The sequence below is a fragment of the Mobula hypostoma genome, chromosome 6 (assembly GCF_963921235.1).
Source record: "Mobula hypostoma chromosome 6, sMobHyp1.1, whole genome shotgun sequence".
Lineage (NCBI taxonomy): Eukaryota > Metazoa > Chordata > Chondrichthyes > Myliobatiformes > Myliobatidae > Mobula > Mobula hypostoma.
In genome coordinates this window covers 41168283-41183731 of record NC_086102.1, presented here as the reverse complement: position 1 = coordinate 41183731, position 15449 = coordinate 41168283, and the positions used below count along the sequence as shown (strand labels likewise).

The following is a 15449-nucleotide window of genomic DNA, read 5'->3' as shown; positions in this document are numbered from 1 at the left end:
ATAATACCAGTCCAAAATAGAGTTCCAGACTAGAGATATGGCCTCTAAAGCTATGAGAAATGCCAAGAGATAATACCAGTCCAAAACAGAGTTCCAGACCAGCCATCAGTTGCGGCAGGGCTTACATGCTATAATGGGCTGCAAGCTTAAGTTTGACAGTATTGCTGACAACAGCACGCCCCTTCCTGATGAACTTAATACTTTCCTATGCATGTTTTGGACAGAAGGAGATCAGAACATCACTCCTCCAAAGCACCTGAATCCACAATCAGTGCAGGAGAGTGCCACAGAAAGCATCTGGCCCAAAGTTACAGCCTCAGCCCCTCCAACTCTACTCTATACACTCGCATCTGCATGGCCAGATTCTGCCCTAATTCCACCTACAAATTTGCAGATGATACCACGGTAGAAGGCGTAGTCCAAATACTCCTAGGAGTACAGGAAAGAGAAAGAGATCCTGGTGTCATGGTAATCTTCTCACTCTCCCCTCCCATTGACACATTTTTAATCTGTCCCTGGCCCAGGCAGTTGTCCCCACAAGCTTCAAGATCACCACCATCGTGCCAGTGCCGAAGCATTCCACTGCCACGGGCCTGAATGACTTCCCCCCAGTTGCACTCACCCCCATCATTGCAAAGTGCTTTGAGAGACTGGTTCTAACACATCTGAAATCCTGTCTGCCCACTATCCTGGACCCCCATCAATTTGCCTATCGCACCAACAGGTCAACAGAGGACTCCATCTCCATGGCACTTCACTCTGCCCTGACCCACCTGGACAGCCCCAACTTTTACGTCAGAATGCTGTTCATTGACTTTAGTTCGGCATTCAATACTGTGATCCCCTCCAAGCTAATCACCAAACTTCGCCACCTTGGTATCAGCTCACCCCTCTGCAATTGGACCTTGGACTTTCTGACTAACAGACCCCAATCAGTTAAGTTAGACAACCTTTCCTCCTCCACTCTCACCCTGAACACCGGCATGCCTCAAGGCTGTGTACTGAGCCCTCTTCTGTACTCCCTTTTCACCTATGGCTGCGTTCCTGTACATGGTTCTAACTCCACAATCAAGTTCGCAGACGACACCACGGTGGCTGGCCTGATCATAGGGGATGACAAGGCGGCCTACAGGGACAAGGTCCAGCACCTGGCCGCATGGTGTGCCGACAACAACCTGGCCCTTAACACCCAGAAGACCAAGGAGATCATTGTGGACATCAGGCATGCTAGGAGCCACACTCACATCACGTCCACATCTACATCAACAGAGCTGTAGTGGAGCATGTATCAAGCTTCATATTCCTTGGTGTCCACATTTCCGATGATCTCACCTGGTCCCTGAACTCCTCCATCCTGATCAAAAAGGCGCAACAGTGCCTTTATTTTCTGCAGAGCATCAAGAAAGCTCACCTCTGTCCCAGGATACTGACGGACTTTTACCGCTGTACCATTGAGAGCATACTCACCAACTGCATCTCAGTGTGGTATGGCAATTGTCTTGTATTGGACCGCAAAGCACTCCAGTGGGTGGTGAAAACTGCCCAGCGGATTATCGGCACCCAATTGCCCACCATTGAGAACATCTACCATAAACGCTGCCTGGGCAGGGTGAAAAGCATCATCAAGGATGCATCCCACCCTAACCATAGACTTTTTACTCTCCTCCCATCCGGTAGGCGCTACAGGAGCCTCCACTCCTGCACCAGCAGGCACAAGAAGAGCTTCTTCCCTGAGGCTGTGACCCTGCTGAAACTCTCATCACAGCGCTAAGCAGTATTGCACCCATATTGTACTGTCTCAGTACTTTTATATTTGTGTGCTGTAGCACCTTTTATTTGCAATTATTTTGCAAATAACACAATTCTTTGCATTTCTGGTTAGGTGCTAATTGCATTTCATTGGCTTTGTATTTGTACTCGGCACAATGACAATAAAGTTGAATCTAATCTAATCTAAAAATACAATAGGCCAAAAGCACGTACCACCAGGATCAAGGACAGCTTCAATCCCGGTTCCTTAGTACGATAAAACAGATTCCTGAACACGTTAGTTCTGACGAAGGGTCTCGGCCTGAAACGTCGACTGTACCTCTTCCTGGAGATGCTGCCTGGCCTGCTGCGTTCACCAGCAACTTTGATGTGTGAAACAGATTCCTGACCTATCTTGTTATTGACTTTACACCTTATTTATAGCCCGCCCTGCACCTTTCTTATCAGTTACACTTTGTTTTGCATTCTGTTATTGTTTTTTTTCCTTATATGAACTCAATGCAACTGTTGTAATGAATTGATCTGTATGAACGGTATGCAATCAAGCTTTTCCGCTGTCTGTCTGTACACGTGACTATAATAAACCAATTTCAGCTATGTTTACTGCATTAATTCTGCGTAAAGAACTTGCCCATCCTCTAATTTGAGTTCTACTGAAGGGTCTCGGCCGGAAAAGTCGACTGTTTATTCTTTTCCATAGATGCTGCCTGACCTGCCGAGTTCCTCCAGCATTTCGTGCGCGATACTTGGATTTCCGTCTGTTGCCGCTGGATGGCGCTGCGGGGCGCGGGAGGAGACAGCTCTACGGCGCATGCGGAGCAAGATTGCCCCCGAGACTGTCCTTTGGTGGTGTCAATAAAGTTGCGTTTGGAGGACGTTTGTCCGTTGTGAATAAAGTTGTTTTTGCCATTGCAGCGATGGCCCAGTATCGGGAGGCGCCGCTCGCCAGCCGGCCCCGCACTCTCGACCCCAAGGAGTACGCGGTGCAGAGTTTGGAGGAGCGGCGGGCGCAGCAGGAACGGCTGGCAATTCGCTCCCGCCTCAAGCTGCAGTACCTGAGACAGCTGAACGACCCGACGCGGGCGGAGCTGATGGTGAGTGGGCCCGGTAGGATGTCCTTTCAGCGAACTGTCCCCCCGCCGCAGCCACCGGTCACGGCACTGACCCGGGGCAGGAAAGCTCCGACTCCACCCCGCCGCAGCCACGGGTCACGGCACTGACCCGGGGCAGGAAAGCTCCGACTCCACTCTGTGATGTCCCGAGTATGCTCTAGATCATGTCCTTGAGCCAAGTGACGGGTCAAGTGCACAGGCAGGTTGTTTGTAAGAGAGTAGCCGTTCCTGAGCCTGGTGGTGTGGGACTTGAGGCTTTTCTACCCCCTGTCTGATGGTAGCAGCGAGAAGGGGTCATGGGATGGCCCAGATGGTGTTGATAGTTGATAATAGATGCTGTCGTCTTGAGGTATTGCCTCCTGTGGCTGCTGCCAATGGTGGGGATGGCCATGCCTGCAATGGAACAGACTGTTCACTACTCTCTATAGCCTCTTGCATTCTTGTGCATTTGAATTGCTGTACCAGGCCGTGTTGCAACCAGTAGGGATACTTTCTACAGTGCACCTGCAAGGTGTCATCCCCTCAGGCTTCCAGATGTAGGTACTGGCATGCTTTCCTTATGATTGCATCGACGTGCTGGGCTCAAGACTGGTCATCGAAAATGTTAACCCCCAGGAATTTGAAGCAGTTTAGTCTCTCCACCCCTGGCCCACCAATGAAAATGAACACAGTGTCTCACTGCAATCCCTTTCTGAAATCAACATTTAGCTTCTAGGTTTTGTTGACGTGGAGTGTGAAGTTGCTATTGCACTTCTCACCACCCATGATTCTGGCAACAATGACAGTGTTGTCAGTGGATGTATAAATGGAACTGGAGCTGTATGCCTAGCCATACAATCGTGTTTGCAAAGAGAGTAGATTAGGGGGCTAAGCACGCAGCTTTGTGGTGCACCTGTGTGATGGTTGTTGAGGAGGAGATATTACTGATTGAAGTATACCAATGAGGAAGTGAAGGGTCTAGTTGCAAAGGGAGGTACAGAGGACCAGGTCGTGGAGCGTGGTGATAAGTTTAAAAGGGATGCCATGCTGCTAATCCCTGAAGCCTGTTGTTCAGATGCTCCAGAACAGAGTGAAGAATCAGTGAGGTGGTATCTGCTATTGTTGTGATAGGCAAATTGAAAGGAATCCAGGTCATGTCTGTGACAGGAGTGGATTCATGCCATAACCACCCTCTCAGAGCACTTCATCCATGATGCATACGATACCAGACAGTCTTTAAGGCAGGTCACTGTTCTTCTTGGGCACCAGTACTGCAGGTGACCTTTTTGAAGCAGGTGGGAAAAACAGACTGTAGAAGCGAAAGGTTGAAGATGAATATACTAGTCAGTTGGTCTGCACAGGTTTTCAGTTTTAGGCTGTCTGGGTGGGAAGCCTCTGATGGATTCACCTTTTTGACCTCTGACAATGACTTGGAGACTGAGGTTACAGGTCATCGGGAACTGTCGGGGCTCACGTAGGACAGTCATTCTTCTCCCTTTCTAAGCATGCATAAAAGGTACTGAGCTCATCCACACACCACTTATACAGGGGAAACGGAGGAACAAAAACTCCATTATGTATTGGTTGTGATTTGAAATGCTCTTTCTTATTGGGGGTGGGGGGTGGGGGGGGGCGTTGATCATCATCATAGCTTGTCACACCAGACAGCCAGCCACTTTGGTTGATGTTGAGCAGGTCAGTGTCAGCTAAATCAGGTGAGAGTGGGCAGTTGCGCAGTATGTGTTCAATGTTCTGCACCCTTTCGCCACACTCACAGGATTCGCTGGTCTTTAAACCCCACTTCACCATATTGTTCCCGTCCTACAAACTCCCGCTCTCGCTCTGTTGAGAGCGCACCACTTCCGTCTGTCAAGCAGTGCCCCGTCTGGCAACATTTCTGTGGGGTCTTGCACTGTATTTGGTGGGGTTCTGGCTTCTGTTTGTTGCCAGAGGTCCATCCTGTATGTTTGGGAGGATGTTCCATGCGGTAGTTCCTCCGCTGTAGCAAAGCTTTTCCTCGATTTTAGGTGGTTGGAAACTGGCACGTGATGATGTAGTGGGTGCCGTGGATCTGAGTTCTGTTTACCTTTTTCAATTTTTGTTGTTGTGTGTCTCCGGATCTCTGGGGGAGCAATGCCTGCAAGTCTGTAAATGATGTTAGTGTGTGTGGGGTGCAGTGAGCCCGTCATTATTCAGCAGGCTTCGTTAAGCAACAGGTCTATTTTCTTTGCATGGGCTAATCTGCCCCACACAGGTGCACAGTATTCTGCAGGTGCATAGCAGAGTGCTAGGGCAGTTGATCTAAGTGTGTGAGTATTAGCTCTCCATTTTGTGCCTGCTAATTTTTTCAAGAGAGAATTGCGACAGCCAACTTGGCCTCGGAGTTTTTGTATGTGGGTGGCAAATGAGAGCGTCCTATCCAGTGTCACGCCCAGGTAAATTGGAGTCGGATGGTGTTCGAGCTCCTTCCCACACCAGAAGATTTTGAGTTTCCGAGCTGCTTCTCGATTCCTCAGGTGGAATGCACACACTTGAGTTTTTGATGGAAATAGTCAAGGATTTCAGAAAGCCATGGAAAAATAATTACTTAGATCATTTGGAAAGCGCAGAGAAATGTCACTCACTAAACTGTAAGGGAACCACAATGGATTGGTAGACTGCTCTCATAATTCTGTCATGTTATTACTGAAAATGAGATTGTTGCCATTTCTTTTTCTTTTACAGCAAGATCCAGCCCTAACTCGCTGGGTATATGCTCGCACTCTGAACCATATCTATCCCAACTTCCGTCCAAGCCCTAAGACATCACTAATAGGATTTTTCTGTGGTGTAGTACCTCTGTTTTTCTGGTACTACGTCTTCAAAACCGATCGGGTAAGAATAATTGAATTAAGTGATACGTCATGGTTCAATATAGCTTTCCTAATTGATATATGTATCACTATTATTGCGTCATAGTTGAACTTCCTTCTATAATGTGTATTATTAATGAGAATTGGCTCAATATTTGTTATAAACTGTTAAATGTTGTTGGAATGCTAAAAGGAGTGTTTGCCACTTTGGAGTTTTGAAGCAGTTGAGGAAAAATCTAAAGGCTCAGCTGTGGCTAAAGTCAATAACAGTCACAGTAAAGTTGTGTGAAACTGTCTGAACCTGTTGCATTTTCGGGGAGTGAGCCCCAGGAGAAGCAACAGTTCTTCCAGCGAAGGTGGTAAAATTTGGAAATAATAGACTCGTTGTGATTGGTCTAGGCCTAAAAGGAAGTAACACCTCTTGTCAAGGAATATGTTTGGAAATATTAACTTTTATATGTTGACATGCAAAGTACTTCATTGTTTACAATTGAAGAGGTAAAGGTTCTTGAATATGGATGGGGAAATGTCCTCCGTGACTGACATGTCCTCAATGAGATGATTGTCATTGGCAGTCAGCAGCTTCAAAGCGTCCTGTCACCTCAAAAGTAGTGGAAGCCTATTTCTCAGAAGCACAATTGGCACTAGAGGGAGGTGTTCTTTCACCGATTATTTTGCATCGATGTTGGAATATGTACAGAATGTTGTGATCGATGTGATGGGAGGTTGGGGGAGGAGTAATGTTCTGAAGGGGTAGCAAATCTTCAGTCACAAATCTTGGTGGTTATTCAGATAATTTGCATGTAAGGATTTAAGTACTCAAAGGGAGGTTTTCTGTCATGACACAGAGGGGGGGTTTTCAACCTTTAAGGTCACTGCTGTCTCGGAAGGGCAAGTCAGTCATCTCATTCCTCTGCTCTTGTAAATGGTTTTCCCTTGTGTCCATCCATTCTCTTTTGGAAAGCCCTGATTGTCTTGTTTCCAAAAACCTTGTAGGCAGTGATGTCTAGATGATAAACACTCTCCACAATTTTATCCTCATGCCCATATAGTTTAGTTACATAAAGTTCGAAGTAAATTCATTATCAAAGTACATATATATCACCACTTACAACCCTGAGATTCATTTTCTTGTGGGTATACTCAATAAATCTAAAGAATAATAACCATAACAGAATCAGTGAAAACCGCCAACCAAGGTGTTCAACCAGAGTGCAGAAGACAACAAACTGTGCAAATGCAAAAAGAAGAAGAAATAATAAATAAATAAGCAATAAATATCAAAAACATAAGACAAAGAGTCCTTGAAATTGAATCCATTGGTTGTGGGAATACTTCAATGATGGGGTTATCTTCTTTGGCTCAAGAGCCTGATGGTTGAGGGGTAGTAACAAGAGCCTTAGGACTGAACTTGGTGGTGTGAATCCTAAGGCAGCAGTGAGAAGAGAGCATATCCTGGTTGGTGGGAGTCCCTGATGATAGATGCTGCTTTCCTGCAACAGCATTTCATGCAGATGTACTCAATGACTGGGAGGGCTTGACCCATGATGGACTGGGCCATATTACACTTTTTGTAGGACTTTCCACTCAAAGGTGTTGGTGTTTCCATACCAGGCTGTCATGCAGCGAGTCAGTATACTCTCCACTGCTCATCTATGAAAGCTTGTCAAAGTCTTAAATGTGTCATGCTGACTCCTCAATTTTTAAATTGCTAAACATGATTGCTATGTTATAGATTCTGTGTTCCTATGTAAGTAGTTTTGATATTGTTTATTATATTTCAGGTGTAATACATTTTATCTAAGTTGTTGATTTGTTTTCTTTCAAGGACCGTAAAGAAAAGCTTATTAGTGAAGGAATGGAGCGGCCATTTAGTTTATCATCATGAGTTCTTGAAGCAAAGTCTGCAGATGTGACAAGTAATTGTACAGTATATTATACAGAAGTCAAAAAATGTCATTTTGCTTTAATAAATGTTGCTAATTATACTTCAGTTTCCTTTGTGTTTTGGAAAAGTGTTATAAAATGAAATTTAAAAATACAGAAGATATTTCTCAATATCTCTCCATCTTATTTGCAGAGATGAGGAATTTCTTTAGCTGGAGGGTGGTGGATCTGTGGAATTCATGGCCAGAATGGCTGTGGAGGCCACGTCATTGTGTATATTTAAAGTGGAAGTTGATATGTTCTTGATTAGTAGGGTTATCAAAGGTTATGGGAGAAGGCAGGAGAATAGGTTGAGGGGGATAGATAATATATCAGCCATGATAGGATGGTGGAACAGGGTTGATGGGCTGAATGGCCTAATTCTGCTCCTGTGTTTTATGGCACGTTATTTAAGCTTCATTGTTTATTTAGAGAGACAGCATGGTAACAGGTCCTTCTGGCCCACGAGCCTGTGGCACCCAGTATCACCCATGTTACCAAATAACCTACTGACCTGTACATCTTTGGAATGTGGGAGGAAATGGAAGCACCCAGAAGAAATTCACACAAGTCACAGGGAGGACTGTGTAAAAGCCAATTAAAGGGCATAAAAGGTAGCAAAAGTGTGTGGGAAGTTGGGTGATTGGGAAGCTTTTAAAATCCAACAAAAGGCAACTAAAAAGAGCTAAAAGGGAAGAGATGAAATGTGATGACAAACTAGCCAATAATATAAAGGAGGATACCAAAAGTTTTTTCAGTTATATAAAAAATAAAAGGGAGGTGAGAGTTGATGTTGGACCTCTGGAAAATGATGCTGCTGAAGTACTCAACAGGAATTCTGCAGATGCTGGAAATTCAAGCAACACACATCAAAGTTGCTGGTGAACGCAGCAGCAACTTTGATGTGTGCTGCTGAAGTACTAATGGGGGCAAAGAAATGGCAGATGAACTTAATGGGTACTTTGCATCTGTCTTCACTGTGGAAGACACTAGCAGTGTGCCAGAGGTCCGTGAGTGCCATTGCTATTACAAAGGAAGAAGTGCTAGGCAAACTCAAAAGTTGTGAGGTGGATAAATCACCTGGACCAGATGGACTACATCCCAGAATCCTGAAAGAGGTTGCTGAAGGGAAAGCGGATGTATTGGTCATGATCTTTCAAGAATCACTTGATTCTGGCATGGTCCTGGAGGACTGGAAGATTGCAAATGTCACTCCACTCTTTAAGGAAGAAGGAAAGCAAAAGATTATAGGCTAACTAGCCTAACTTAATTGGTTGGGAAATTGTTGGGATGTATTATTAAGGATGACGTTTCGGGGTACTTGGAGACTAATGACAAAAAAAGTCAAAGCATGGTTTTTGTAAAGGGAAATCTTGCCTGACAAATCTGTTAGAGTTCTTCCAGGAAGTAACAAATAGGGTGGACAAAGAAAAGGCAGTGGATGTCATTAATTGGTTGGCAGACAGGAAGCAAAGAGTGGGAATAAACGGGACCTTTTCAGAATAGCAGGCAGTGACTGGTGGGGTACCGCATGGCTCAGTGCTGGGACCCCAGTTGTTTACAATATGACTTAGATGAGGGAATTAAGTGCAGCAGCTCCAAGTTAGCAGATGACACGAAGCTGGGCGGCAGTGTTAGCTGTGAGGAGGATGCAGGGTGACTTGGATAGGTTAGGTGAGTGGGCAAATTCATGGCAAATGCAATTTAATGTGGATAAACATGAGGTTATCCACTTTGGTGGCAAAAATGGGAAAACAGATTATTATCTGAATGGTGGCCGATTAGGAAAAGGGGAGGTGCAACGAGACCTGGGTGTCATTATACACCAGTCATTGAAAGTGGGCATGCAGGTACAGCAGGCAGTGAAAAAGGTAAATGGTATGCTGGCATTCATAGCAAGAGGATTCAAGTACAGGAGCAGGGAGGTACTACTGCAGTTGTACAAGGCCTTGGTGAGACCACACCTGGAGTATTGTGTGCAGTTATGGTCCCCTAATCTGAGGAAAGACATCCTTGCCATAGAGGGAGTACAAAGAAGGTTCACCAGATTGATTCCTGGGATGGCAGGACTTTCATATGATGAAAGACTGGATCGACTAGGCTTATACTCGTTGGAATTTAGAAGATTGAGGGGGGATCTTATTGAAACATATAAAATCCTAAAGGGATTGGACAGGCTAGGTGCAGGAAGATTGTTCCCGATGTTGGGGAAGTCCAGAACGAGGGGTCACAGTTTGAGGATAAAAGGGAAGCCTTTTAGGACCGAGATTAGGAAAAACTTCTTCACACAGAGAGTGGTGAATCTGTGGAATTCTCTGCCACAGGAAACAGTTGAGGCCAGTTCATTGGCTATATTTAAGAGGGAGTTAGATATGGCCCTTGTGGCTAAAGGGATCAGGGGGTATGGAGAGAAGGCAGGTACAGGGTTCTGAGTTGGATGATCAGCCATGATCGTACTGAATGGCGGTGCAGGCTCGAAGGGCCGAATGGCCTACTCCTGCACCTTTTTTCTATGTTTCTATTTACTTGGAGGTGTTTGATAAGGTTGCTTAACAAAATAAAATCCTATGGCATTACAGGAAAGATATGGCCTGGATAACTGAATGGCTGACAGGTAGAGGGCAGCAACTGAGAATAAAAGGGGCCTTTTCTGGTTGGCTGCCAGTGACTATTAGTGTTCCTCAGGGGTCAGTACTGGGACCGCTACTTTTCACATTGCTTCTCAATGATTTGGATAATAGAACTGATGGCTATGTGGCAAAGTTTGCAGATGATACAAAGATAGATGGAGGGGTGGTAGTACTGAGGAAGCAATGTGATTGCAGGAGGACTTAAACGAATTGGAAGAATGGTCAAAAAAGTGGCAGATGAAATACAGTGTTAGGAAATGTATGATAATGCATTTTGGTAAAAGGAACAATTGAGTGGACTATCATCTAAGTGGGGAGAAGGTTCAAACATCAGAGGTGCAGAGGGACCTAAGAGTCCTTGTGCAGAACTCCCAGAATGTTAATTTACAGGTTGAGCCTGTGGTAAGGAAGGTAAATGCAATGTGGGCATTTATTTCAAGAGGAATAGAATATAAAAGCAAGGAGATAATATTGAGCCTTTATAAGACATTAGTCAGCCCGCACTTGGAGTATTGTCAACAATTTTGGGCCCCATATCTCTCAGGATGTGTTGTCATTGGAGACAGTCCAGAGGAGGTTCACGAGAATGATTCTGGGAAGAAGGGGTTAACATATGAGCAGTGTTTGGCAGCTTTGGGCCTGTACTCACTGGAATTTAGAAGAATGCTGGGGGATCTCATTGAAACCTATCGAATGTTGGAAGGACCAGATAGGGTGGATGTGGAGAGGATGCTTCCTACGGTGGGGGTATCCAGAACTAGAGGGCACAGCCTCAAAACTGAGGGGTGATCCTTTAGAACAGAGGTGATGACGATTTTTTTTTTAGCCAGAGAGCTGTGGAATGCTCTGCCACAGGCTTCGGTGGAGGCCAAGTTCATGGGCATATTTAAGGTGGAAGTTGATCGTTTCCTGATTGGTCAATGCATCAAAGAATATGGTGAGAAGGCAAGTGTATGGGGTTCAACACTATCCGCCCTGCTCTGCTGGGGGAGAAGCTGACAGTGATGCAGGTGGATGCTTTCCTGGTGTCATGGATTCTTGATTACCTGACTGGCAGACCACAGTACGTGTGCTTGCAACACTTTGTGTCCGACAGAGTGATCAGCAGCACTGGGGCTCCACAGGGCACTGTCTTGTCTCCCTTTCTCTTCACCATTTACACCTCAGACTTCAACTACTGCACAGAGTCTTGTCATCTTCAGAAGTTTTCTGATGACTCTGCCATAGCCGGATGCATCAGCAAGGGAGATGAGGCTTAGTACAGGGCTAAGGTAGGAAACTTTGTCACATGGTGTGAGCAGAATTATCTGCAGCTTAATGTGAAAAAGACTAAGGAGCTGGTGGCAGATCTGAGGTACAGGTGACCCCTATTTCCATCCAGGGGGTCAGTGTGGACTTGGTGAAGGATTACAAATACCTGGAGATATGAATTGATAATAAACTGGACTGGTCAAAGAACACTGAGGCTGTCTATAAGAAGGGTCAGAGTCGTCTCTATTTCCTGAGGTGACTGAGGTCCTTTAACATCTGCCGGACGATACTGAGGATGTTCTATGAGTCTGTGGTGGCCAGTGTGATCATGTTTGCTGTGGTGTGCTGGGGCAGCAGGCTGAGGGCAGCAGACACCAACAGAATCAACAAACTCATTCGTAAGACCAGTGATGTTGTGGGGATGGATCTGGACTCTCTGATGGTGGTATCTGAAAAGAGGATGCTGTCCAAGTTGCATGCCATCTTGGACAATGTCTCCCATCCACTACATAATGTACTGTTTGGGCACAGGAGTACATTCAGCCAGAGACTCATTCCACCGAGATGCAACACAGAGCGTCATAGGAAGTCATTCCTGCCTGTGGCCATCAAACTTTACAACTCCTCCCTTGGAGGGTCAGACACCCTGAGCCAATAGGCTAGTCCTGGACCTATTTCCTGGCATAATTTACATATTACTATTTAACTATTTATGGTTTTATTACTATTAAATTATTTATGGTGCAACTGTAATGAAAACCAATTTCCATCGGGATCAATAAAGTATGACTATGACTATGAGTGGGATCCGTGATCAGCCAAGACATGATGGAATGGTGGGGCAGACTCGGAGCTGAATGGCCTAATTCTGCTCTATGTCTTATGGTCTTAACCCTTTACACAGACAGTGGCAGGAACTGAACTCGTCATTGGCACTGTGAAGTGTTATGCTAACCGCTACGCACCCATGCCACTATATTCAATGTTTATTCAAATGTTTTGCAGAAACAGTAAAGAAAATACATAATACAAAGTACTATCTACTTTGGGGTTTTAATAATTCACAGTAGTGTTTTATTCATCCACCTTAAATTAGTATGATGGTATTTGATTTCCTTGCAAGGAAATGGTGCAGCAGCTTTGGATCAGATCATGTCAGTGAACGCAGGAACAAAATGTTGAGTTCTTATGTGCCTATTTATTTATCTATCAGCAACTCTTAACTTTGTTCACACTCTTCAGCATTCAATTCTGTGTTCTTTTATTTTTTGCAATCTGTGCAGGGTTTAATCTGCATGGGCTTTCAGAAATCCTAGGTGTTGCATAAACATTTTTCTATCTACCATACAGAAACCTCAAAAATAAATTCCACTGGATTAAGTAGATGAGCTTCTCATCTAAAAACCTATTAAAAATTGAGGTGGAGAATGTCACCAATGTAGTAAAAGACAAAACACAATATGAATGGTTCGGTTTGTTGTGGGGAAAAAAAGCTTGTATTTAGTTAATTGCCTGAAAAGATCTATGCCACTGAAATTTAAACTTAACCTTATCCTTGAGTTCTCAATAATAAGTGTACCTGATGGCATATCGTGTTGCCAATTGCTAATACATTAAGATTTTTGAAGCTGATGTCATTATGTTGGACAGTGAGACACTGTATACCATATAAGATAGCGACAGTGGAAACGTTACAACTCTGGGATTTGTTTCCTCATCACAAAGATGGGCAAACTGGTATTCAGTATGCTTAAATGGGCACATTTCGAGTTATAGGTAACCAAAGGTGCACTATTACAGAAATTAGACACGTTTGTGGAAAGTATGAATACGTCTTATTTTTGCAATAAACTCTTCAAAATAGCATTTCAAATAGTTAAGTGTGAGTAAGTACAAGTCATTTAACTTTATTTGATTCAACACTGTTAAGATTTCTACATGCCTACATGCTTACATATGTTTACATCAGTAATTATTTCAGTGGTAACTAATGATCTGTCAGTCAGGTGAAATTTTTTCCCTCAGTAGCCACAGACTGATCTGAATCTGGAAAACATATCGAGTAAGATATATTATAAATAATTATAATGGAATTATAAATAAAACTATTACTCTGGCACAAATAAAGAAAAACAGTCTCTGAGTGCGGTTACCATGTGAGAGCAGCTGAACAGGATCGTACTTGCTTTTTGCTGACATGTCATCAGAAAATTATCCCGCAAGTCAACCCATTCATACCTTCCATGCCTGGGTACTGCAGCATGGAAGGACCAAATCCACTGGAAGTCAGATGCTCAGGTTTAAATGAGTCATTGCTGGTATACCTAGCATAGCTTCATTTATTTTCATAGGGCTGGCAACCTCTTAAAAAAAATACTTGTCTTGGTTTCTTCCACGATTGAAAATGTGAAATAAACATACTTTGAAAGTTGAAAAAGCCCTTCTGTTAGAACAAGCTGTCAAAACATCATTAAGGCTGCCTGAGGGTAGGGTCCACAGAAATGGTGAAGGTTGCGGGGGTCGGGGGTGGGGGGTGTGGAGGAGCAATTACTGGAAGCTCAGGAATTGATGTTCATGCCATCAGGTTGAAGGCTACCCGGATGGAATATAAGGTGTTGCTCCTCCAAACTGAGTGTGGCCTCATCGTGGCCACAAAGTATTTGCATGTTTCTTTGCACTCTCAGATAAACTGAAATCTTGGAGTTAAGACGGCTTGTCATTCCTGACCCCTGGAAGGCTGATCAAATGGTGGAGTAGACTTGATGGGCTGAATGGCCTAATTCTGCTCATGTGTCTTGTGTCCCGCCTTCAGCTTAATCATTACTTGGCTCTACATGGAAGATTTAGAGTTGTGTGACTGACTCTGGGACAAGGTTTGCGGAGAGGGAAGGAGTTGTAAAGATTGGCTGTTAAATCCAATCAGGCTGTGTGAAACAGGGCATGCGTGTTATTTTTTTGACATGCACCTTTGAGTAACCTCCCTAAATAAGGGGCAAAGACTTTTACCATTGCAACATACATTTTAATGCAGCTTCAACTGATGACGATTTTTCCTTGTCTTCTGTTTGCTTTAAATTTCATATCAAATAAATTGATGATGGGCAAGGGTGCACAACAGAAGACTAAACATAATTCAGAATTAACACTACTCAAGCAAGGATTTCTACTATGGAAGGTGAAATGTCAGGTCATTCAGGATTGAGATGATCCATTCAGCATGTATTTGAGTCAGGACTTAGATGAACTGTAATCGGACATCTGTATCCAGATTGGGCCTGGTTTTAATTCCTGTTAGGAAAAGGGAGAGTCTATCGGTGGTTAGGGAATGAAGTTAGTGGTAGAGACTAGTCCGGCTGAAATGTCTGCTTACCACATTTTTCTCCCTTCTATCCTCTGCTGGCTTTATGCATGTGGTATACTGCAGATCCCCCATTATAACACAGAAAACCTACAGCACGATACAGGCCCTTCAGCCCACAAAGTTGTGCCAAACATGTCCCTACCTTAGAAATTACTAGGGTTACCCGTAGCCCTCTAATTTTTCTGAGCTCCATGTACCTATCCAAAAGTCTCTTAAAAGACACTATTGATTCCGCCTCCACCACCGTGGCCGGCAGCCCATTTCACACACTCACCACTTTCTGCGTAAAAAACTTATCCCTGACATCTCCTCTGTACCCCCAGCACCTTAAACCTGTGTCTTCTTGTGGCAACCATTGTGTCCCGGGAAAAAGCCTCTGACTATCCACACGATCAATGCCTCTCGTCATCTTATATACCTCTATCAGGTCACCTCTCATCCTCCATCACTCCAAGGAGAAAACACAGAGTTCACTCAACCTGTTTTCATAAGGCATGCTCCCCAATCTAGGCAACATCCTTGTAAATCTCCTTTGCACCCCTTCTATGGCTTCCACATCCTTCCTGTA

General features: G+C 44.4%; 2 protein-coding genes across 3 annotated transcripts in view; one reads left to right on the top strand and one right to left on the bottom strand.

Moving 5' to 3' along the window:
* The first annotated feature begins 2608 nt into the window (after positions 1 to 2608).
* On the top strand, positions 2609 to 7704 carry ndufb4 (NADH:ubiquinone oxidoreductase subunit B4). The gene is made up of 3 exons (XM_063050658.1): positions 2609 to 2864; positions 5586 to 5735; positions 7542 to 7704. The coding sequence occupies exons 1-3, from the start codon at positions 2688 to 2690 to the stop codon at positions 7599 to 7601; spliced, it is 387 nt and encodes a 128-aa protein (XP_062906728.1). The 5' UTR covers positions 2609 to 2687; the 3' UTR covers positions 7602 to 7704.
* A 5706-nt stretch (positions 7705 to 13410) lies between these two features.
* Positions 13411 to 15449, bottom strand: part of hgd (homogentisate 1,2-dioxygenase) — a 56169-nt gene continuing 54130 nt past the window's right edge. For both annotated transcript variants that reach the window (XM_063050650.1, XM_063050651.1), the window contains one exon: positions 13411 to 13566. The gene's annotated coding sequence lies outside the window, so the exon portion shown is untranslated. The remainder of the gene's footprint in view (positions 13567 to 15449) is intronic.